Raw genomic sequence first — 22,599 nt, 5'->3', positions numbered from 1 at the left:
CTTTGTCCAACAATATATTGTATATTTACAGTAAAAGGATTTTAAGGATGAATAATAATGCTCATTTGCCTAAAATTTCCGACTACATTTGAACAAAATGCACTACAGATCTTTAGTCTTATCGTGACGGCACAGAGTCGCTTGGGAATCAAATATTTAACATCATCATTCTTTAAAATAATGCATGTTGCCTGCAGCCTTCAAGCCAAAGTTTTAAATAAAGAGCTTATATGATCTGTTAGCTCTCAGAGTATGTGTTAGGGATGATTCTCAGCTACTACCACACCAAATTTTGGCTTAATATCTGTAAGACTGAGTGAGTTGCAGCCATTTTTGTGTTTGTTTAGGTTGGTTAGCTGTAGCAGCTACTCGACTTCAGAAGAGAATCAGTTTTAGTTGTTCATTTAATGATTACTTCCTTGGAGTTTCATTAAAATTTGTGCAGTGGTTCTTGAACTGTTTTGCTGACTGAGTTGACTAAAAAAGTCTAATAAACTGTTTTAAACCTAGACTTTGTGAAACAATATCAAAGAAAATATACATTACCAAAAAGTATTCATTCTTTCTGTGCTAGATTACATATATATGTGTTTTAGAAGGGACTACAGTCTCACAAACTCACCCAACTGTTTTTTGGATTTTTTTATTTTTCGTTTGGGGCCGCACAGGTTTGAAAAGGCCATCCAGTGACCCGTTAAAACTTGCAGCCACCTCAGACGTCACCTGCTAGAACAATCATCTGGTTCATCCACCTCCACTGACAACCACAGCTTGACTTCAACCTTTGAGGTCAACAACTTTTATTTTATTCACAGCTGCCAGCTGCACAGAGCTGCCCTCATTGTTCCATTAACACCTAAACTCATCCTTGTGTTTTATTGGGAGGTCAGTATTTCAACATTTAGGGGCAAATTTCTTATTTCCTGCTCTATATTTAGTTTTTGTTGTGTTCCTGATGAATATGCAACCTACAGAAGTTTTGGATCAGAAGTCACTCTTCTGACTTACTTCTCACTGTATGATATCAAATGAGATTTCTTAAGTCCTTTTGCTCCAATTTGTTTTTATTTATTTCTCCCGCATCATCTTTTTTCCCTCCTCTACCTACAGTTCAACTCACCTGCATGTCTTAAGTTTATTCACTGAAGACAGAAATAAGGAAGAAATTTGAAACTGCAAAAGAAGTGATGCAGTCAAAAATATGTCGACAAACTAAAAGAGAAAAAAGAAACATATTCAAAGAGGTAAATCGTCTTTTCTAACTCCTGTATCGTCCCTCCACACTCCAAGGATTTTCAAATCTTTTCAGCAGAGAGCAGGGAGGTCTCAGGAGGAGCCCGGGGGAAGGAAACAAAGGTCTTTATTAATTGGTTCAACGTATAAATCCCAGGCTTTTGCATGTTAAACAGTTTGACATCAATTTAGAGTAAAAGGAAGCAACCAAAGATTTCTAATTCAGTAGTTTGAACCCACTTATTCTCGTGTCTCTTTCTCTTGTCTTTCATTTGTTTTAATTCTTGCTGGAAGGATTAAAGTGAGGAGGAGGAATCAAAGTGATTGAAGGAAACAAGGCCACTTCTAAAGATAAAAACAGACTGTTTCTATGTATAAAGATGAGCTAATGAGATACAAGTGGCAGAAAGGATGAAAAAGAAGCAGAACAACCAAATACACTCAGAAAAACCGACAATAAAAACAAAAAATATAACAAAAACTTGGCATAATTAAAGGCCTAGCATTCCTTGAAGGAATGAAACACGCCTGCCGCAATTCCTTTCACCTCGTGCAAGATCTCGTGAGATCAGTTAGCAATCAGATTATGTGTTGGGAATGACTCTCAGCTGCATCAACACTAAATTTTAGCTTAATATCTGTAAAATTCATTGAGTTATAGCCACTTCTGTGTTTACTACAGTTGATTATCTGTGGTGGCCAACTTGATTTGGGTTGATTACAAAAGTTAATCGACTGAAGATCGAATCACTTGTTTCTTGTGACAACATTTCCTGAAAATTTCATTAAAATCTAGTCATTAGTTTTTCAAGTAATCTTGTGAACATAAACAAACTAAACAACATGACCAAAACCATAACCTCTATGGTGGGGGTAATAAAAGATGATCAAAGGCAGTTTTTCTTTTGTTTGTTTCAAGTCTTTTTACAAGTTTATTCTACATTGTGCAATTCAAAGTGCTTCTACAAGTTTCCAGTGATCATTCCTGAATTCATGTGTGGTGCATAAATAATTTTGAAAACACGTCATCACTAAAGGTGTGCAGCCGCAGCCGGTGTCCTTCTCTAAAGCCATGCACAACACATTGGTATTCTACAAGAAAACACATTAATTGTGCAGATTTTTGACAACAATCAAACATACAGTCAGATTATTATTTGCTGTCAGTAAATATTACAGTAAAAGTCAAATAAGTTTGAACTTTGAAGAACATATTGTGCTGTATCGTCTTCTTTATTGCACTGACTTACAAGGACAAAATGCTGCTGCCAACGTTTTTCAGGTTCTTCTCTTTCAGGGACTAAGGTTTTACAGACATTCTTCTTCACTTTTAGTCAAAAACGCACATCGAAACTGCAGCAACAGTGAGGTGCAGATGAATGACAGTGAGGAGATGTCAGCAGTGGCGCCAGAGAGGAGAAAAAACATAGACAAGGGAGGCAGGCTTGGTAATCGGGTTTGAAAAAATTTGTGATGGAGGGAAGGAGAGCAGATAATAGCATTGCTTGGAAGCTGAAAGGGCAAAACATACAAGGCGTGAGGAGGAGATGTGGGGACATCATTCATATATATTCATATACGAATGTATATATATATATGTGTGTGTGTGTGTGTATACATACACATGGGCTAAAAGTGATGTCTGATGATGAAGTTCCCAAAGAAGAGACAGAATAAAGAGTGACAAAAACCAGACAAGGAGCAGAAAAGTGCTCTTGTGTTTGATGCGACACTGCTGCGAGGAGGATAATTCCCGGAGAGATTCAAGTGAGGTACAAAGACGCACAGACGCAGATGAGAGGGGAGAGGAAGACAAGGACAAAGACGAGTGTCTCATTTCAAGAAGCTGATGAGCGGCTGGAGGAAGAGTCCCAGAGTTCCCAGCACGCACACTGTCACAAAAACCCAGAGGAAAATCCTGTCTATGACCATGGCAACATACTTCCAGTCATCCTCCACCTAAAAAGACAAATGAAGGGAATATCAGTATGTGCATAAACAGAGAAAAACTATTCATCTAGTGCGTTCTAAAAGCCTAAAAAGTTCCTTCTATGTTCAAGGATTTATATAGAGACAAATGCGTCCAGAATCCATAACTAGCAATGAGCACAATGCATCCCAGCTAAGAGACTTATTTGTGTATATATATGAGTGTTTTTTAAAAAAGATTTTCCACTTTCTCACTTCATACAGCACAATCAAGAAGAGTCGGATCAGTTTCAGTGATTCTGCAACATGACAGAAACCCTTGAAACACACAGCCAAAGTTTAAAAAAAAAAGTTTCTTTAGTGAGGAGATAAACCAGAGCGCCTCAGACTCAAGAACATTTCTTATTTGAGTTGTTCAGGTGTGCAGAATAAGATTAGGGTTAAGCTGTGGCCATAATGCCATTGCGTTTTTTTTTTGAGGAGTGTGTACGGCTGTTCGGGAAGCCTTCAGAGAAAGATCCAAGTGTTGCTAAGAAAAGATGGAGCTGACACAACAAAGATATCAGCACCATCCAGAGTGTGAGGAGGACGTCCACAAAGCACCGCTGCTGTAACCAACAAGCAGCTTTGGGAGCTCGATATAGCCACGTGGAAATGCTTTCTACACTGTTTACAGAGAAGAGTATTAATTTATCAACTAGACAGAGGTGACACATGATGCTTTTATGTGCATATATGGGTGTTTCTCTGCTGTGCAAATTGTGTGGTAATCTGATGACCAAAATAGATGCAACATTTTAGAGATTAAGGTTTTGTTTTTGTTGGGATGAAGTCTTAACTGAAAAGAGCTTTGATACAATTTGACTTTGCTTTTGTTTTCATTTTCTTCCATTTAGTAAATGTTTGATTACATATTTACATTTATTAACAATTACTGGTCTAGTGATTTAGACACATTTTGTTTGTAATGTATGGCTGAGGTTGGTGTCGTGTAAAATAAAATACAATATTATGTATTGTGAGACGATTAACTATAATACAATACCATGTAATGTACTGCAGTACAAAGTGCATCACAATGCAATTCAATGCAGTGTAATACAATCTGATGCAATATGGTACTGTGTCATGTAATATAATACAATGCAATAAGATGACATGCAGTCTGCTGCAATACAATATGGTGTGATACGGCATGATGCAATATGATGTGATATAATGCAGCACAATAAATGCAGTATGATGTACTGTGATATGATACAATATACTTTTTTGTTCCTTGAGGAACTTTGTTTTGGCCTCAGTTCTGTCCATGACGTCTTTACAAAAAAATCCGCAAATAACTGTTAAAGCATTTGCACAATATAAACACAGCCCACTATTAAAGTGCATTGCGCTTTCACTATTTAAAAAACAAATAAATATATAGTTTAAGATAAATAAGACACTGTTGCATGACAGAAGTATCAAAAGGAATATTGCACCACTCCTTCAACCTTTGGAAACCATGTTTAATACTTTGTTTAAAATAGTGACAAATAAAATTTTTTTAAACAATTCAGTCTGTAAAACAGGCCCATTATGTACCGTATGCCTAATATTTTTCTGTCTCTGCTTAGACTTCATGCACATGTACAGTATAATCAGTATTTGTCTTTAGAGGCACCACTCTGCAGGAGAAGCGGCCTTTTTTAAATCAACACATATTGTGGTTCCGCTTCATAGAAATCCTGATGCTTGTGTAACCCATAATATTTTGGTCAGAGGTTTGGTGTGTGAGTCAGAGTTAACCTCAATCCTCTCCTTTAAGACAGATTACCCTGCTACTTAGTTCAATTTTCTGACTCCAGCCATAAACCAACTTTTCCTCATGTTCTGTTCCTTAAAGCACAGTTTTCATAATCAAAGACTTGATTTTGTTTCCTAGCTAATGCAGTTCATATCCCCACGCCCCTAAAATAATTTGCATTTGAAGGGCCAGATAGCCCTACCACTTTGTGTTCCCCCTTTGTCACAAAAACAACTGGGACACCCCTACCTAAACCATAATGCTGACGTTCATATAAATAAATACCATGTTTTAGACTGCATGTTTGCACTCTGTACCTCCTTGGCTTTGTTGCGAGTCCTCATGTTTTCTGCGATGTACTTCACGCTCTCGATGGCCTGCTTGATCTCCGGTGACACCACAGAAAAGGCGACCACGGCGTTGACTGGCGACGAGGCATTCAGGGGCCTCGGCACCTTTGGCAGCTCAGAATCCGAGGGCCCCTGAGTTGGAGGTGCCTGGGGAGGAGGCGGTGGCACCATCGGGGGTGGAACAGGAGTTGGCACCTCCTTCCCTCTGTAGGGGAACCTCCTGGTCATGTCTCGGTTCAAGTCGCGGTTCACGTCACCGTATTCCACGCAGTTCATTGAGCCACCGGCCGAGGAGGTCCCTCCCCCTCCCGATCCGCTATCCAGTGGTGGACAAGGTACCCCCCCAGTTATACCACCCACACTTACGCTTCCTGAGCTGCTCCCTCCCCCTATACTGTTCTTTCTCGTCTTGAAACCTCTGCTGCCGGCTCCTCCTCCGCCTCCTCCCGTCCCTCCTGTAACTCTGGCAGGCGATGAGCAGCTCTGGTCAATAGGCCGTCTCATCAGCATCACTCTGGGTAACACCCCGAGGAACACCCTCCTCACCCACTCCGGCATCGTGTGAGTCATGGGAGTGCGGTAGTGCACGTTCAGGACAAAGACGGTGATGACAATGCTCAGCGTCACGAAAATCATGGTGAAGAGGAGGTACTCGCCAATCAGGGGGATGACGAGCGACGTGGAGGGGATGGTCTCGGTGATGACCAGCAGGAACACGGTGAGGGACAGCAGCACCGAGATGCACAGGGTGACCTTCTCCCCACAGTCCGACGGGAGGTAGAAGACCAGCACGGTAAGGAAGGAGATGAGGAGGCAGGGGATGATGAGGTTGATGGTGTAGAAGAGAGGCAGGCGGCGGATGTAGAAGGAGTAGGTGATGTCCGGGTAGATTTCTTCACAGCAGTTGTACTTGATGTCATGCTTGTACCCGGGTGCATCGATGATCTCCCACTCCCCACTTTCCCAGAAGTCCTTTAGGTTCACCTGTTGAAGCACAAATGAGAAAATTAAGTTCAAAATCATAACTTTTGGTTCATGAAAAACTAAAGTTAAGTTTTATGGTGGGAAAGGGAGTGCTAAGTTGATGTTTGATGATGTCTACAGAATTGTTCAAGAGAACTTTCCTGTCAAAACCAAAGATTTTGATAGTGTGCCATGTCTTTAATGGGAAAAAAATTGTCCCAGTGAGGAATATTTGAATTAGTAAAAGTCTTATTAATGTCATTAGGTTGTTTGCAAAGGGTCTTTTATTTTGAAAATTGACCATTTCTCTTTGGATTTCTGCTTCTTTCTCAATGAGCTAATCTGCTCAGTTACGCTAAATTTGGCTTCATTCAAAACTGGATTCTGTTTATCTTTTTCAGTAAAGCAGAGCACCGTTCTCTTTGGTTCTGAAGTGATTGTGCCTCGATGTGTCGGGTCAGAAACCAGGCTCAGAGAGTAGCAAACACAACCTGGTTCAGCAATTACACAAAAATCACACTTTTGCTTTTTTAAACATTATGGTCCTGATGCTTTTCTGACATCATATGAATGATTTTTTTATGCAAATTGTAAAATAAAAGCTGTTAAAGTTTATTTCCTAACTAACATTTTCTGTGTTTGTAGTGATCCTTTCGATTCTTCTGAAAGAATTATAAACACAATATTCCATAGACGTAGACAGGGACATGAAAATGGTGGAAATGATAAATTAACTTCTGCATGTCCTCCCTGTGAGCCCTGACTGTCCCGCTGACCTTTGAGCCAATGAGCACCAAGTCGATCTTGGCTTTGTCGTAGGTCCAGGAGCCAAACTTCATGGAGCAGTTCTGGTAGTCGAAGGGGAAGTAAGTGATGTCCATCGGGCAGGAGGATTTGAATATAGCTGGGGGAACCCAAGTGATGGTGCCATCAAATTTCAGCAGAGCTTTGGTCTTGTCTTCTACGAGGAAATCACCCACGGCGCTGCGAGAGAGGGTTTTTAAGGTCATTACATTCAACTGAACAAGCTCAGATGAATCTTTAAGCATAAAAACAGTTGTAGGTTAGCTGCATTTGTAGTCACTGTCGGACTGACTGTTCGCCTTTCATGGTGGTGGGCGATCATGTAATTGCCTGCATCTATATGTGTGTTCATTTGTCTGTTAGCAAAATATCTCATGAACCAGTGGGAGGGTTTTAATGAAACATCTGCAATTGACAGTCATCCTTACCACATACTCTGACTGCTAACAGATCACAGAAGATGATATGCATTCCTTCAATGAACACTAATTACTTTTAGTCGTTTCTTTGCTTTAGTTTTCAGGCATAAAATGTTTATATTTAACAAAATAACTTAAAAAATACATAATTTGGCCTTTGTAATATTTATACGTTAGGAAGGGTGGTTTGTAATTCAAACACATTGACAGGTTTCTTGTTCACAAAGCACTGACTCATGAGTTTGAATGATATAAAATAAAATGTACTCAGTTTTTTTGTAGATTTGTGAGCCAGTATAACAGATTTTCATGTAAGATTAAACATAAAAAAGAAACTATGTGTTTAGATTTATCTCACACTTAACGGAGGCCAATTTATAGACAACTATTAATTAAATTTTTGTTATTTTATTAGATAGCAAAAGAGAAGGCAGTAAACAGCACACATTGCACAGTTTTAAATTGTATATCTTGTATCTGAGTAAAAAGAAACGATTTATTGAAATTAAATGATATGTTTCTCTGACAAACTGAGACCTGCACCTACTTGTTGTACAAGACAATATCCGGCCTCCAAATCTTGTTGGACGGAACTCGTATGAACTCAATCCCATCATAATCAACCGGAGTCCATTTCAGTTTGTAGTCGTTCCACACCTTAAAAAGTCAGAAAACGTAGAAATTCTTGACATGATCTCATAAATGATCAAGGATGGGTTATAATCGACACTCACATGTCTCAACCACAGGTTAGTTTCCATAATCTGGTTCACCTCATCCTGAAAATTAAAAAAAAAAACAAAAAAAACTGTAACCATTGATGACACAAGCTCTTATTTTGTTTAATTCTTATTTCCGGACTGATTTTTCATTCTCACCACTTTGACGAGCTGCGATATGGACACCTCAAACTCCACAGTGACTGGATCGGAGACGTTCTCCACCGGTCGGATGAACTGGTTGTACCTTCGGAACAGCCTTCGGAATAATCTGTCCTCAGCTTTGGATGAAAAGCAGCCTAAATAAACAGAAAAAGAGGAGGGGGAAATGGAGAAATGGAAAAAAAAGATTAGCAGATCCAGAACTGTCAGATAAACGGACTGCGTTTAACTCTGGCTTTGTGAAGCTGCCGGAGACGATCACTGCTGGTAAATTAAACTTGACTCCAGTATTGCAGAAAGGTCAGTCACTCAAATGGATTTATCATCACTGTCTGCTAAAAAAAAAAAACCTTATTGCAGAGACTCGGAGATTAATGTTTTACTCACACTAAGGATAAAGTTCAGCAGTAAGTGAGAAAGTAAGAATCGTAGATTAATGCAAATGAAATGTCAACACATTTGATGCTTAAATATTTGTGAACCATAAACCCAGATTATCACATTTGACACAAACATACTTTTGTTTCTGTAAAGGAAAACAGAACAATGACACATACTGTACGAGTCAGAAGTGACCCGTTTTCGGGATCTGCTCAGACATTTTGTGCTGCAATACCTATAAAAAAAAGTTTGGAAGAACTGCCATCAACTTAGAAATTTGGACCATCTCTGTGTACAATAAAGCTTGATCTCTAACTGATAGGGAATGTATCTGGTTTGTACCAAATACTGAGAAGTACTGACAAAAAGTCATTGCCTACATTGCTTTTTTATGGCTTCAGTATATTAAGAAAGTAGTCAAATGAATGTATGTATATTGGCTGCAAACAAAACCTAAAAAACAACAGGGAAAAACACTTTATATACATAAAAGTAGTAATACTTTTTTCCAAACATGACAAAAAACTGAGTTCATATTGAATTTGTAATAATCTGCACCTGCAAGCATCTAGTTTCTGGTTGAAAAAGGCATATTTTTTAAGCCAATATTAAGCCATACGGATATCTATATTTCAGCTTTTCTTTTTTTTCTGTAATATACCCAAATTTCTCTAACTTTCACAAGATTTCAGTCATGCAGTGGGTGACCAAATAAAGTCATATTTGTTGCAGTTGTAAGGATTTCATTTTAATTTAGGAGGGAAATGTACTTGAACTCTTTGCAGTTATTATTACTATTCTGCAGTCAGAAGGTGAAGGTATAGACTGCACTATAGACGCTGTAGTATTCAGTTTCTCATACTTCAGCATTGATTTCAGTCAGGTAACTACTACAAGGTAATTACTCCTTCATGTCAGTAATTATTGCTTAAGTGAAGCAGAAACAGTTTTTAGTTCATGTAAACAGTTAAAGTTTGACACTTATTGCTGAGAGGAACACAATAATTCCATCATGAAAATCTAAAAAACTATTTTAAGTAAAGTTTTAAAAAAATTAGCTGGATTAAGAAAAGTTTTTTGTTGTTTTTCAAGCTTTACTGTCAGCCTCTTCTTAACACCGTACCTCAAGCTGTGTATGAAAAACCCTAATGGGTTAAAAAAAAAAGTGTTTCTCAGCTTGATGAGTCTTTAAAGGATTTTTCTTGTTGCAGGCTTGAATAAATGAAGCAAAACCTGAAGGCCAGTCTCTGAAGATGCTTTAAGTAAGATAAGAGGTGTGAAGGCCAGGCTGCACTGTAGATCAGATTGGACAAAACTGGCTCAAGTAACACGTGAGTTTGGGACGACACAGCGACCCACGGCTGTCGAAGCAGGAAATGTTGGCCCACTTGGGGCAGAACACCAGAGCCGCTTCAATGAGCATCTACCCATTTACTAACCTACCTTAACCCTTTTCTTTGTAACTTCTTCTGAACTGGACATTCTTATGGCTGTAGACAACAAACTAAATAACCACCAATGCATGCAAGAACAAATGCTCAGGAAAGCTTGGGCCGACCTCTTTCATCATAGTTTTTAAGTCGAGGGGAGATGCGCGGCACAAAAACATCAGACGGGCTCTCAGCGAGCTGCTGCATGAACCGCTTTAGAGATGGAGGAGAACGTGCTTCACCAAAAGGGCAAGTAGGGCAAAATCCATACACACACAAATAGCCACACACACTAAATGGGTCTGTTAGCCTCGCAGAAACTAAATAAAACATGGATATTTAATGGAAAACTTTCTGTTTGACTCCGTTTACTCTCTGCAAATCAATCTTCACAACCTGATGTTGTATTCAACTTGTCATTATCTTACGTGTGTCATGTCTGTTACAGTACAAAACTGATCTAGTGAAAATGTTTTATTTGATTATTACTGTTTGAAATCAATCTTATTTTTGAAAATAGGGGCAAATATAAGATTCTTCTGCCACCTTTTATTTTATTTGATTTGTAATTGTGTTTTTTTTAATGAAATGAATGAATGAATGAATAAAATAAATAAAAATAAATAAAAAATAAAAATAAATACTGTGCCAAAAATGCATTTTAATTAAATGTTTAACAAATTTAAAGAAATATAAGTTCTGCAATCATTTACAGACAAATTCTAAGATCTAAGCATACATGATTTATACAATCATGTGGGTTTGAATTTTCTTTTTCTTGCTCATTTGAAAATATTTCAGCTAAATTTTAAAAAAAAAATGTAAGAATGTAACATTTTTCCTGAGCAGCTTCTTCTCCCCAAGGTGTTGGCTTCAATATTAGTTTCTTACTGTATGTCTGAAAACTAAAACTCCCACAGATAAAAATAGACTTCTTAGCAGCGCTTTAATAAAGCCTGACACGTCATTGGAGGAATCTATACGTTGAAATAATGAAATAAGCGTGTCGTATTCCCAGTCCATACAGCAAAGTCATAAAGCCTTTTTTTTTTTAATTTCAAGCGGGATTTCACTTTGATGAAAATCTTCCAGACGTCTCTGTTCACAGTCTGTCCGAACTCTCGTTTTGGGAGTCTAATTTATTTGTTCACGCTCTCAAAATTTATTGAACCTTGAGGACCTGCGTGAATCTGACACATGCATGATGTTAGAGTCCAAAAAACAACAACACGGAAGCACAGACTCTGCCACAAACTTCATTTCACCGCAGCGTTACTTAAACTTACATTTTAACCACTGAGGCAACACTTATGTAATCACATCTGTGCAAATTAGACACACGTGACTCCACAATATTCATTCTCACATAAAGGTCAAAATGTGAACAAAAGCACAGGAAATCAGCAGAGTGTGCCATTATTTTGAGCCCAAGGTTTACATGACTGACTATATTTGAATCATCATAAATTTTTTAATCTTTTAGTATTTATAGACATATTAGAGAAGCCAATACTGTGTTTGCTGATGAATATTAGTTAATCTAAATAAGGTTTATTCCGTCTTGTGTATTTTACCACCTTGATAAGTATTTTCAAGCAGATAAATTCCTTAAAAACATAAACTGTGAGGTAAAATTGCAAAACATCGCCCAGCAGGATCATTTTTTAGTGAAGTTATCAGTCACTGAAAGCAAAAGGAAATAAAAGAAGTGGCTGTGCTAGATGAAAAGTAACTGAATGAAGCAGCGTTTCCTTGCTCAGCAGCTACAAAACCACTGCAAGTTTCCAGGGGTCACCGGCCGAGGCGAGCTGCATCTTACACCTTAATGAAACAGCCTTTCTCCAGAGACACTTGTGTAATTTTCAGCTCCTGGTACCTTGCCTTAAAAACTGCCCGCTGCTTTCTGATTCGCTGCTCTGCCAGAATCTTGTTTAAGCCTCTAATTGGCTGAGGGAAAACCAGGGCAATTATAATCAGTCAGTTAATTGGACCTTTGTTCTTTGTTGCAAAAAATAAAAAATAAAAAGAAGCCAATATTTTTTTTTTCCCACATTCCTCTGAACAGACTCTCCCCTAATTCCCTGCACTTGTTCTGCCAGTGAGGATCTTAAGTAACTTTAGTTTAAAGGAAATTAATTATAACCTTTGCACTTTTTGCCCTCCCAGCTGATTATGCAGCCCTCGCCACGCTCGCCTGGCATTTAAAGTAAGGTTTAATGTGTGCAGCAGCGGCTCCAATTCTTCGGTTGTCTTTATTTTACACATTTCATGAAGGCTTAAGTACGTTAAAAGGAAACCGGAGCTACGCTAAACTCTCAGTGCAGCGACACGTTTTGCACATTGTTGAGTTTCAGCTACACGCTGAAGCAGAGGTGTGCAACATTATCATTTCCAGAAGGCAAAATTGATTTAAAGAAATTATTCACTACACATTGAAACAGAAAATGGATTTTATTTCCACAATTTTGCGGGAAGACACTTTCAAGGCTTTTCCCTTATTTTTTTTTTTTTTTTGTAACAAACTTTTCTTAGCATAACTAATAATTGGCTTGCACTTGTATAGCACTTTATCTAGTCTAAGGACACCAAACCACTCACCCATTCATTCACACATTCATACAAAAAACACTTCCTATGCTGTGTTTACTTCAAAAGTCAGTAAATTGTGACTTTCTGCTGTTGTTTTTTTTAGGTCAGAATCTGAAAGATTTGTGAAACTTTTGTTAGTATTAACCAAAAGCATGTTAAAAACCTTTGTTTAATCAACACACATCTACATCTTCAGAGGAAAAATTATATGAAGTCAACCTGACCGTCAAGTCTCTTTTTACCAAACGAGTGTTTCTTTTGTCCTCATCTTCGTGATTTCAAAGTGACAAGCCCTTATACTGACACAGATAAAGCTGAGTCCAGCAGCAAAGCATTTAAAATAACTCAGAAGGAGCGAGCCAAACTGTGAGTCTGTCATTGTCTCTCGTGGCTACAGGAATCCAAAAGCTGCACAAAGACCTGTGGCCTGTGGGAGCCTCTTTGATCAGGCATGTGCTTAACACGATGAGCCTGTGAGCCAGCGCTGGACAGTCGAAAGGAACTAATTACCCTCCAAAAATACACCACTGACAGAGGGAGCGCATCGAGAAGAGATGCAAAGAGAGGGAGGCGGTGGCACGAAGCGTATCGGGAGAAAACTGACAGCAAGAACGTGCAAAAACAGCAAGATAACACGTCTCTGCTCTCCAGGGTTTTTCATGGCCTGACTGTGACACGTTAAAATGACACACAGGAGAATCTATGGTGATTATTGCATTTCCTGGGACCATCCTGTTAAGGACAGAGGGTCTCTATGTGGCTTTGGACATGCGTCTGCACATCTGAGCCTATAAGGTGGAACTTATAAACATCGGATCCGTCCTTTCTGCTCATTTTGATTCTTCTCTCACTGATCTATTATAAGCAGGAGCTTCTTGGCTCCACGTTTTCATTATAGAAAATATGTGAGCTTCCGAATTAGTTCTGTTGCTTACATCTTTAACCCTTTTATCCCCAAATATAAAAAAATATCCAAATGAAGTATGAACGGCATTTGAGTTCGATGAAGTTCACCAACCTAGTTTTCTTTTTAATTAAAAATAATATTGCTATTAAGAGGAGGCTGTTTTTTGTTCTTTAAATTGCATTAAGGGTCGAAGGGACTCAACAGTATGTTTATTCGTACCAAAAATCTTTTAGCAGGGTCTTTTTTTGGTTTGGTGGGCATGTGTACCAAACAAATACAGTTGTGTGAACATATACTGTACAAAGCATAACCTTTGTGTACTGAACTAAATCTAACTCTGAGTTTCCACCTTGCAACACTGGAAATATAGCAAAGGAAGCGATGTCACTACGAGGAAAATTTGTGCTACATGTGTGGCTGGTTTGACATAGACCTTTATTACTTCTCTGAAAAGGCATTATTTGAGTGGAAATGTTACAGATCTGGTTTGGGGAGGAAAAAAACAACAACAAAGCAACCCCTGGCCCTAACATTTCAGATGTGACCAAAGCTAAATGAACATAATGAGGTCAATATGTTAGTTCTTACATGCTTTTCTCCACTTAATTATTAATTCTAACATTGCTGCACATACTTTATAAAGCAGAAATTAAAATCTTCCGATTTATTGTTGTTTCAAAAAGCCGAGCAACAGATTAGATCAGTTCAGGCAAAAAAAAAAAGTTTCAACTATTTGTTTTTATATAAAAAAGATCAGGATCTATTTAATAACTTCAGGGACAGACATTATTTTACAAGCACCTTCCTGTACTGTTTTTCAGCTGAAACTGGAAATATGACAGATTATTTTTTTCACCTTCAGGAATAAAGCTGACAGGAAGCAGCTGCAGGGAATCGGTGGCGTTATCTGTCCTGCAGCGACGCCGGATCAGGCCCGTCGATCAAACATGGCAGCAGCATTGACTGAATCAGGACTCTGTAAAAGGTTTTTAAAAATCACCTGGAACACACCAACAGCAAACCTTCTATTTTTTCAGCCTTTTGGGATCAAAACCTCAAAACATTCTCACACTGCAGCACCCATTCAGATTTGTCATATTAGGAAAACCTTAAATTTCCTTATGTTTGTCTGTTTCTGCCAGTTTTGGGGTTCTTTTACAGAACTTGTAATGATTTTTTAATGATTTGTGGTTTGAAACTAATCTCCATATAAATCAAAGTTGTTTGCATAGCAAACTGAGAATCTCTTCATCACAAACAAAAGTAATGAACATTTTGCTCCATAAAGGAAACACCTTTTAGCCACAACATCAAGCACTGCATAGAGGGAAAGAATGAAGATAATTGATATAAGTGGATAAAATGACTTAATTGATGCAATTATTCTTCATGTGGTGTGGAGAACCAAGGCTGCTGACGTGTCTCCTCTGTACGGACCAGATAGGAAGACCAAAGTGTAATTATGCCAAATTTCCTCGTTTTAGAGCTGAGCTGAGCAAATCTCTGAGGCTGGAAGAGGACATGGAGGGCTGAATTTACTGCACTGACCAGTAAATTAACAAGAGTCCTTACAGAGGAAAGACATGCTTTAAACTATGTTGATCTGATTTTTTTATCTTTAATGGAGGCTGAGGTTACTCAACGCTAGGTTAATAGAGCTTTCAGTAGGAAAAAGACATGAAACATTCATAAAGCATGTCATGGGGATGATTCTCAGCTACTACCACACCAAATTTTAGGTCAAATCCTGTGAATTTGACTGTTTTAGCCATTTTTAAGTTTGCTTATCTCGAATCAGGTTGACTTTAAACACGAATCAGTTGTAGATACACAACCAATAATTGTTTTCTGAGAGTTTTATTACCCTTTGCATGTTTTCTGTCAGAGGAGACCCCCCTGTGCAGGTGTTGCAATCATGAAACTCGTCTAATATCTTGAAACAACTGATTATTTTGAGAGAAAATTTGTTGCACAAATCTTTTGAACCAGATCAAAATGCAAGCAACAAGATTGTGAGCCTCCGTGATTCACACAAGGAAATGGAGAACCCTGCTTGCAAATGTCATTTGCAAACTAGTCAACAGCCGAAAGGCAAAATCTCTTAACATGACAGCTGACAAATCCATTCCTGTTAGCATAAACACAGATTATGAGTAAAATAAGGTTTGAAGTATGGTAAATATGTTCATTGTTGTAAACTGACATTTATTTCCTGTCTGTCAATCATAGATTATGGCTTATATACTTCTGAACATCTGCAGTAAGACCTGAAATATTTAAAGTGATAAAAACTTGAAACAAGTCAAAAGGTAGATATTAAATTACAGCATGCCAGGCACTGTGGCGACCTCCAAGAGCTCGAAATGTGCCGGTGTTTTTAAGGTTCACTGACAACTTAATGTTCTGCCAAAAATAAACATAACGCAAAAGGTACCAACACATAAGAGCAACCCAAGGCCAGTCGATGGAAAAATAACGAGTGGTAAAAAGGAGACAAATGAAAATGCCCTGTCCTCCAGTCTAAAGGAGCTTGTTGAACCTAAACTCCATTTTTTTCTCACCTCCTGAAGTGTTACTTAATTCACGGAAGACCAGATCCCAAAGGAATGGAGGAGGGCTGTCTGCAGAAAGATGTGCTTGTGTCTTTAAATTGGAGAGGACTACGATGGTTTAAATCAGTCCATCAGGTTTTAAAGAAATGAACCCAGACAGCAGGTTCATCTTGCTCTTCTAAACTAAAATGGATTGAACAAAAAAATAAATAAAAAGGCTGGCATGGCTGCAAAACAACAACAAAAACTGAAGCACAGAGAACCACAAGGAGTATAACCTGACTGTGGGACAAACACCAATAAAGATGGAGTGACAGAATATAAAGGCTGAGGGTGAGTGGGGGATTGACTACAGCTGGAGGGACAGGTAATGGGGAACAGGTGAAGTGGGCGTGGCCAATGGACTGAAAAAAACACTGAGGAGATGATCTGAGGGAAGGTGAAAAGTGGCACAAGGAATAAAGAGGGCACAGGAAGTAGAACTACACAAAGACATATAATAAAGAAACAGGAAATAAACAAAAACAAGAATTAAGATAGATCAACAGAAACACGAATGAAAACAATTATAAAACCTAACCTAACAAAAAAGATTACCCAAAATCCTGACACAGTCCAAAGAGAGGAGGAAGAAATGATCTGCCTGTGCTGGATAAGCAGCATGTGTGCACCGGAGTTTGGTTGCAATAATCACATGGCAATCACGTTAAGAAGATCCTAAAGCTGCCTCAGAGTCCGTTAAACCACACACACACGCGCTGGCAGCCTGTCAGACTTTAATGCAACTGTATTCCTTCTGGGAGTGAAACCAGAGAGGTGTTCTATATTTCCAAGCAAGGCTGAGATGAACATTTAAGTCTTAGGAGCAAAAATGCTCGACGATAGTGTGATGCAACTTGACAACTTGCTACAAAAAGACTTAGATGAGGGTTACCGTGGCTTAAACGAAACCATTTCCGTAGCTGCTGGGAGAAAATCAATGTTTCACTGTTGCCTTGCTACACATTCAGCAGATTCGAAACATTTACTTTTGATGACCTGTAGGTTGTTTTTTTTTAAATTATCAGCAACCTGCACTCGCTGCTCTCTTGGGTAAACCCTCAACATGCAGCTGCAGCCTATTAAAATGCACAATAAAGCAAGATAAGGGGTCAAGCCTGAAATATAATGCAGTTCAGATGAGGCGTGGCTGGACATCTCTCTCAGCTATTTTGTACCGGATGGTGGTGCAGGGCAGAAGCTGCAGGGGGAAAGTATTACGCAATTCGCCTCTAATCCCTCAAACGTGAAGGAACCCATTCTGTCCCAGAATGTGCTGATATGCACCACAATCTATCCCACAGGCTGGAACTTAAAAATCAAATGTCCCACGTCCAACAAACAGCCCCATTTTAAACAGATCTCCCAGTCATTACCTCTGAGCTGCTCCAGCCAGATTCTATTTTTGAATAAAAGACCCCAATCCCACGGACAGCCGGATCAGCATTCCCCTCTGTTTCAGGGACAAATCATCAGATTTCTGGATGGAAGGAGACAATACCTTCTGAACCCCACAAATCAGACCCCCGCTGGGAACGTATGTATATATATGTGTCGCTGTATGTTTTTCAGGAACTTATCTGTATACACAAGCCTTGTTTAAAATCATCCAAAAACCCGACACAGTCAAGGAGCGCTGAACAACAAGAGAAAACAGAGCGGGAAAAGGGGAAGGTGAAAATAAAACCTCTCTTTGTCAATTTTTTTTATATTAAAACGACAGATTCCACACTGCTTAAAGTTCCTTTCTAGTCGAGAAAAATCTCCTCCTGTGAGAGCGCTGACACTGTCGTGCTTTCAAGGCACAGCTTATTCAAAATTCCCTCAGTCCAAGGGCAAACCTCTGCAGCTGAAAGGGAACGACACAAAACGATATAAAAGAGAGAATTGGGGGGGGGAGTTCATCCCACGTGTTTAACAGGAGCACAACCCTCTATCTCACCTTTAAGCCTGTGTCAACTTTAGAGACTTTGACGCAATGAGTGGGATGTGACATAATGAAATCCCTTAATGGTGTTCCCAAAGGGAGAGGGGAAAAAGACAAGCACAGAAGCAGATGAGATGGTCTGCCAATGATGATCATTGGTGATCCAACAAATAAACCACCCCGTCACAGTAATGTCATCAAGACCTGTTTATTCCATCATGATGGACGGTAATTTGATGTATGCTTTTATTCTGTCATGCATTTATCATCACATCAGTGAGGCATGAGCAACTTGTTAAATACTGTAAGCAGCTCTTCACATAAATGTGCTGATCAGTACGGAGCTGAAGTTTCCCCTTTTTTATGTTTGGCCGACTGATATCTACCCAGAAACAAGGTGTTTCTCTTTCAGAAATATGAAGGAAAACACAGTCCGCTTCCTTTAATTTAAAGAAATTTGTGCAACAGACTTTCTCTCAGATTACTTACAGAGTTGTGGGCATCTCAAAATCGTCTCGAATCCTTCTTAATTCAGTTTCTGCAGCTTTACAGCTGTATTTTGACAACTACAGGGGAGCTCTTTGAAACAACAAAAAAAAACATTCAAGGCTACAGCTCTGAACGTCCAGGTCTAAGACCCTCGATGATACGCAAAAATAAGTCGTAATTTTCAAAAACCGGCTGCTGCACAGCTCACTGGTCGCACACTCAGAATTCAGTGACACTGTGACTGAAAACTGGCATATTTTTTCACAATTCTGAGTCAAAAGCTCATCTCCAACAATCACAGCTCAGTGAGATACTGACTTCAGCTGCACAGGCTTTTTAATCTGAATTTCTGTGTAGTTTCTTAATGATACTACTTTGCCTAAAAGTAAAGACACTGTAAAACAAATATGAAAACAAGAAACTTAGTATGTAGTCTATGCTACAGAAGGCAAATCCAAAAACAGGTGTTCTGACAGGAGATATTTTTCAAGGTTCTTTTTCAACATCTAAATGTCATGATGTGGGGGTTGTTTTAGGTGGAGTTATTTTTTTATATTTGTTATTTAGTTTATAGTGATTTAACCACACTTTTACTATTTTAAGTGTATTTCAGTTTCCTTGGTTTGCTCCCTGTGTCACTGCCCACTGCTTCCCTCAGTCCAAGGGTGTCAAACTCCGTTCCTCGGGGGCTGCTCTCCTGCATGTTTTAAACGTGTTCTTGCTTTAAAACACCTAGTTTAAATGGATAACTTGTTGCCGTGCTCCTGGAGAACTTGATGATTCGGTGAGGAGGTAATTAAACCATTTGAATCAGGTGTGTCGGAGCAGGAAAACCTAAAACTCCCAGGACAGCGGCCCTCGAGGCCTGGAGTTTGACGCCCCTTACTTAGTCCCCTTGGTTTACCTGTTTCTCACACCTGTGTCTCGTCTGCCCAATTAGCTCACCTGCTCCTCGTTCCAGTCATCATCCTTTGCTTCTCGCTGCTTCAGTTCTGTTTCCTGCTCTCAGTTGCTTTGTGTTTCTGAGTCTCTGTTCTGTTCGTTTTGTTCTTCTGCCACAGCATCCTTTTGTTTTAATAAAAGTCTAGATTCTCACATAATCACCTGCCTCCTGTACCTTAGGTCCTCACAACACACAAATCTTGACTCGTAGTTACTTGTTAAAATTTTCCATTCCACTCTGCAATGATCCGTAATGAACGTATAAATCAATTCTGAATAAAAACTAGCCGGTGTAATGGCTAACCTTAGCAAAAACAGTCATGTGCAGCGTCAGTATATTACATTACATTACAAAATGCTTTTTTTCTCTCATTATTATAAAAATAGATTAAAACAATGACTATCTAAATAAATATCTTCTTTGGAAACCATATAGAGTTGATTTTGACAAACTGAATTAAATAAAAGCTACCCACTTATATCTTTGCTGCTCATCCAGACAAAGCAATGCAACTTTATTTTCCACATAAAGTCTAGCAGTTTAGCTCTTTTCCTGCCTTTTTAACTGTGTCTGAGGTCGGAGGTCACTGCTTTTGTGAGGCAGTATGTTAACTTTACAAAGAGAAATATCCACGGATAAAACGGAGGCTGATAACGAACAAACGTGTTTTAAAAACACAAGCGTCGCAGACAACCCTGGAGTAAATGTTCTGTGTAGCAACAAACCATCCAACAAGTTTACAACCATCCATGAGTGGGTTTTATTTGCCCTTCACAGAGATCCATAACGCCGGACAAAGATGGATAAAGATGCCTTTTAGAGGAGCTTGTGTCTGTAGACGTGAACGGGATGAAATTAATGACTGAAACAACAGCCCATGTACATAGTCAGTATGATCGGTGGTAAATAATACTCACTTTAGGAACATTTACAGGTGTTCCTAAAGCGTTTGTGTGTCACCTTACATTAATACAATAGCAGGGTGCCATCCTGTCACTACAACACAAGAAGATAAAACAACAAAATGATGCATAAATATAAATAATAGAAGCTTTTGCTAATATATGACACCAAACTTCAAGGCATCTTCTCTTCCTGATGTGCAAAACCTACAAAACAACATAATTACCTTCAACATGATGCACTTCTCCATTGCTATTTCAGGAGACCAGGCTGGCATGAGCGCTCTGCATAAAGTTTTACATCACAGCGTTAACCTATCCTTTTATTTTAGTCCGATTCCCCTGGGAACTAAACCTGCAGTTTAAAAGAAGACAGGAGGATGAGCTCCACACAGTGATAAACGATATGAAAATAGACTTGTTTTTATTTTTACTAAATGGGTAAAAGAGGGGAAAACACACACAGTGTGCAAAATAAAACCTGCCTTTTTAAATGAAGATGACATGAACTACATAAGCAGCAGTAAACACGTCTGGACTCTATTTGACTGCTATAGGCCACATTTACTCTGATCTACTCTTTCTAACCTTAACCTCTGACCTTTTGTGGAGAAGAGGCTTTTCTTCATTAAAACATTTAGTGAAGAGATGACTCAGGTGACAGCAAGTCAGGACTTTATTGAGACAGATAAACCTTTGCATCACATAAACGTGTTTCCGTTCAGTGGAAGCCTCTTTCACATCCAGAGATGCAGGCATGAATTCAGAGTTTGCATTTACTGAGCTGCAGCTGTTGAAACACAACACGTCACCAGAGCGTTGTCAGTTTCTACATGGTTGGCTGCTTCAGATTTCCCAGCAGCTCTGAGGATGGGGGGGGGGGGAATGTATGAACAACAATCCAACAAGTCACAATCCAGATCTTCTTATTCTGGAAAACATAAGCTATCTATCCATTTTCTTGACTCCCTTTTTTGCCTTCCTGGGTCCTTTGCATGTCTCCACAGGGCACAACTCTCCACAGCAACAATGACTTTACAAGTTTAAAGAGCCACAGGGTGAAGCACTAAAAGCTTGTTATTAAAACTCAGGGTAGAAAATCATATTCCTCTGGTTTTAACTGAACACGTAACGTAGTGGGTTAAAATGTTAAAACCAGTCCTTGTTTTGTTGCATGGCACGAGCTCCTGAACTCCCAGAGGAGTTTCAGTCCTTCTTATTAATATTAAAACGCATCATTGCCCCAATAAAATCCAGCTTGGTCAATAAACTAAAGTAAAGTTTTATTTCTCCCTGCAGAGAACTCTCTTATTTTTTTAAGCCCACCTCCAAACTGGGAGTAAAAACAGTTTGTTTTCCTTTATAAAAAAAAAACGCACAGGCTGTCGTGACAATCGAGATAAATGCATGAAGACGTGGTGCGCCAGAAGTCTGTACGGGTTCCGTTTCTTCGCATGTTTGCGCTCTCTTACCTTGCGCCGCCAGGATCCCCAGCAGGAGGACGGTCGCTAGTTTCCCGGAGAAATGCATGAATGCATCTGCTGCTGGCGCCGCTTCCTTGTGGTTGAAACAGATAAAGTGATGCAGAGCGACGAGGATCCTCTCCGATCCGCTCCAGCACGTCTGGGAAGCCCCCCCTTTTTGAGATCGGAGCCGCACTTTCCTTTTGCGCTCCCCGTAGCGCGGAGAGGTCGGTGCGCTCCGCCGACATGGACAACTTCAGCACGTCCCGCCTCCACCACACACACACACACACACACACACCCTCCCACTCTACCCAGGGGCCACAGTGACCTGACTCACACCGACTCAGGGTGGGGGATAAGTTTGAGAATAATGACATAATTTTCAGATCAGGTCTTAGGATTTTCACTGTATTCCAGAAGGTGTGGATGTGTGCCAGTCGTAAAAAAACAGGGGAAAAAATAGACATTAACTCAAAATGTTAACCTAAAAGAATTATCCTAACATCTGCTCAACACAGCTGCGCCACAACGAGAAGTCATATTTTCAGCGCTGAGCAGTAAACGGCCTATTTAGCCACTTAATTGATTTTGCAGGCACAACAATGC

The 22,599-nt window shown here is 39.3% G+C and overlaps 1 protein-coding gene across 2 annotated transcripts; it reads right to left on the bottom strand.

Annotated features, from left to right (window-relative positions):
• Positions 1–1,741: 1,741 nt before the first annotated feature.
• LOC108243013 (neuronal acetylcholine receptor subunit alpha-3) lies at positions 1,742–22,258 on the bottom strand. 2 transcript variants are annotated; one of them, XM_017428188.3, is made up of 7 exons: positions 22,000–22,258; positions 8,366–8,505; positions 8,222–8,266; positions 8,035–8,144; positions 7,041–7,248; positions 5,269–6,285; positions 1,742–3,192 (listed from the first exon to the last, which is right to left on the bottom strand). In XM_017428188.3, exons 1-7 carry the CDS (start codon positions 22,055–22,057, stop codon positions 3,067–3,069), a joined length of 1,704 nt encoding a protein of 567 aa, XP_017283677.1. In that variant the 5' UTR covers positions 22,058–22,258; the 3' UTR covers positions 1,742–3,066. The 2 variants fall into 2 exon arrangements, with proteins under 2 accessions (XP_017283677.1, XP_024864387.1); XM_025008619.2 differs by lacking the exon at positions 22,000–22,258 and adding an exon at positions 16,237–16,344 and having other exon boundaries at positions 1,743–3,192.
• Between the last annotated feature and the right edge of the window lie 341 nt (positions 22,259–22,599).

Source organism: Kryptolebias marmoratus, linkage group LG9 (genome assembly GCF_001649575.2).
Source record: "Kryptolebias marmoratus isolate JLee-2015 linkage group LG9, ASM164957v2, whole genome shotgun sequence".
Taxonomy (NCBI): domain Eukaryota; kingdom Metazoa; phylum Chordata; class Actinopteri; order Cyprinodontiformes; family Rivulidae; genus Kryptolebias; species Kryptolebias marmoratus.
The sequence above is the reverse complement of the archived record's forward strand: the minus strand, read 5'-3'. Positions and strand labels throughout refer to the sequence as shown.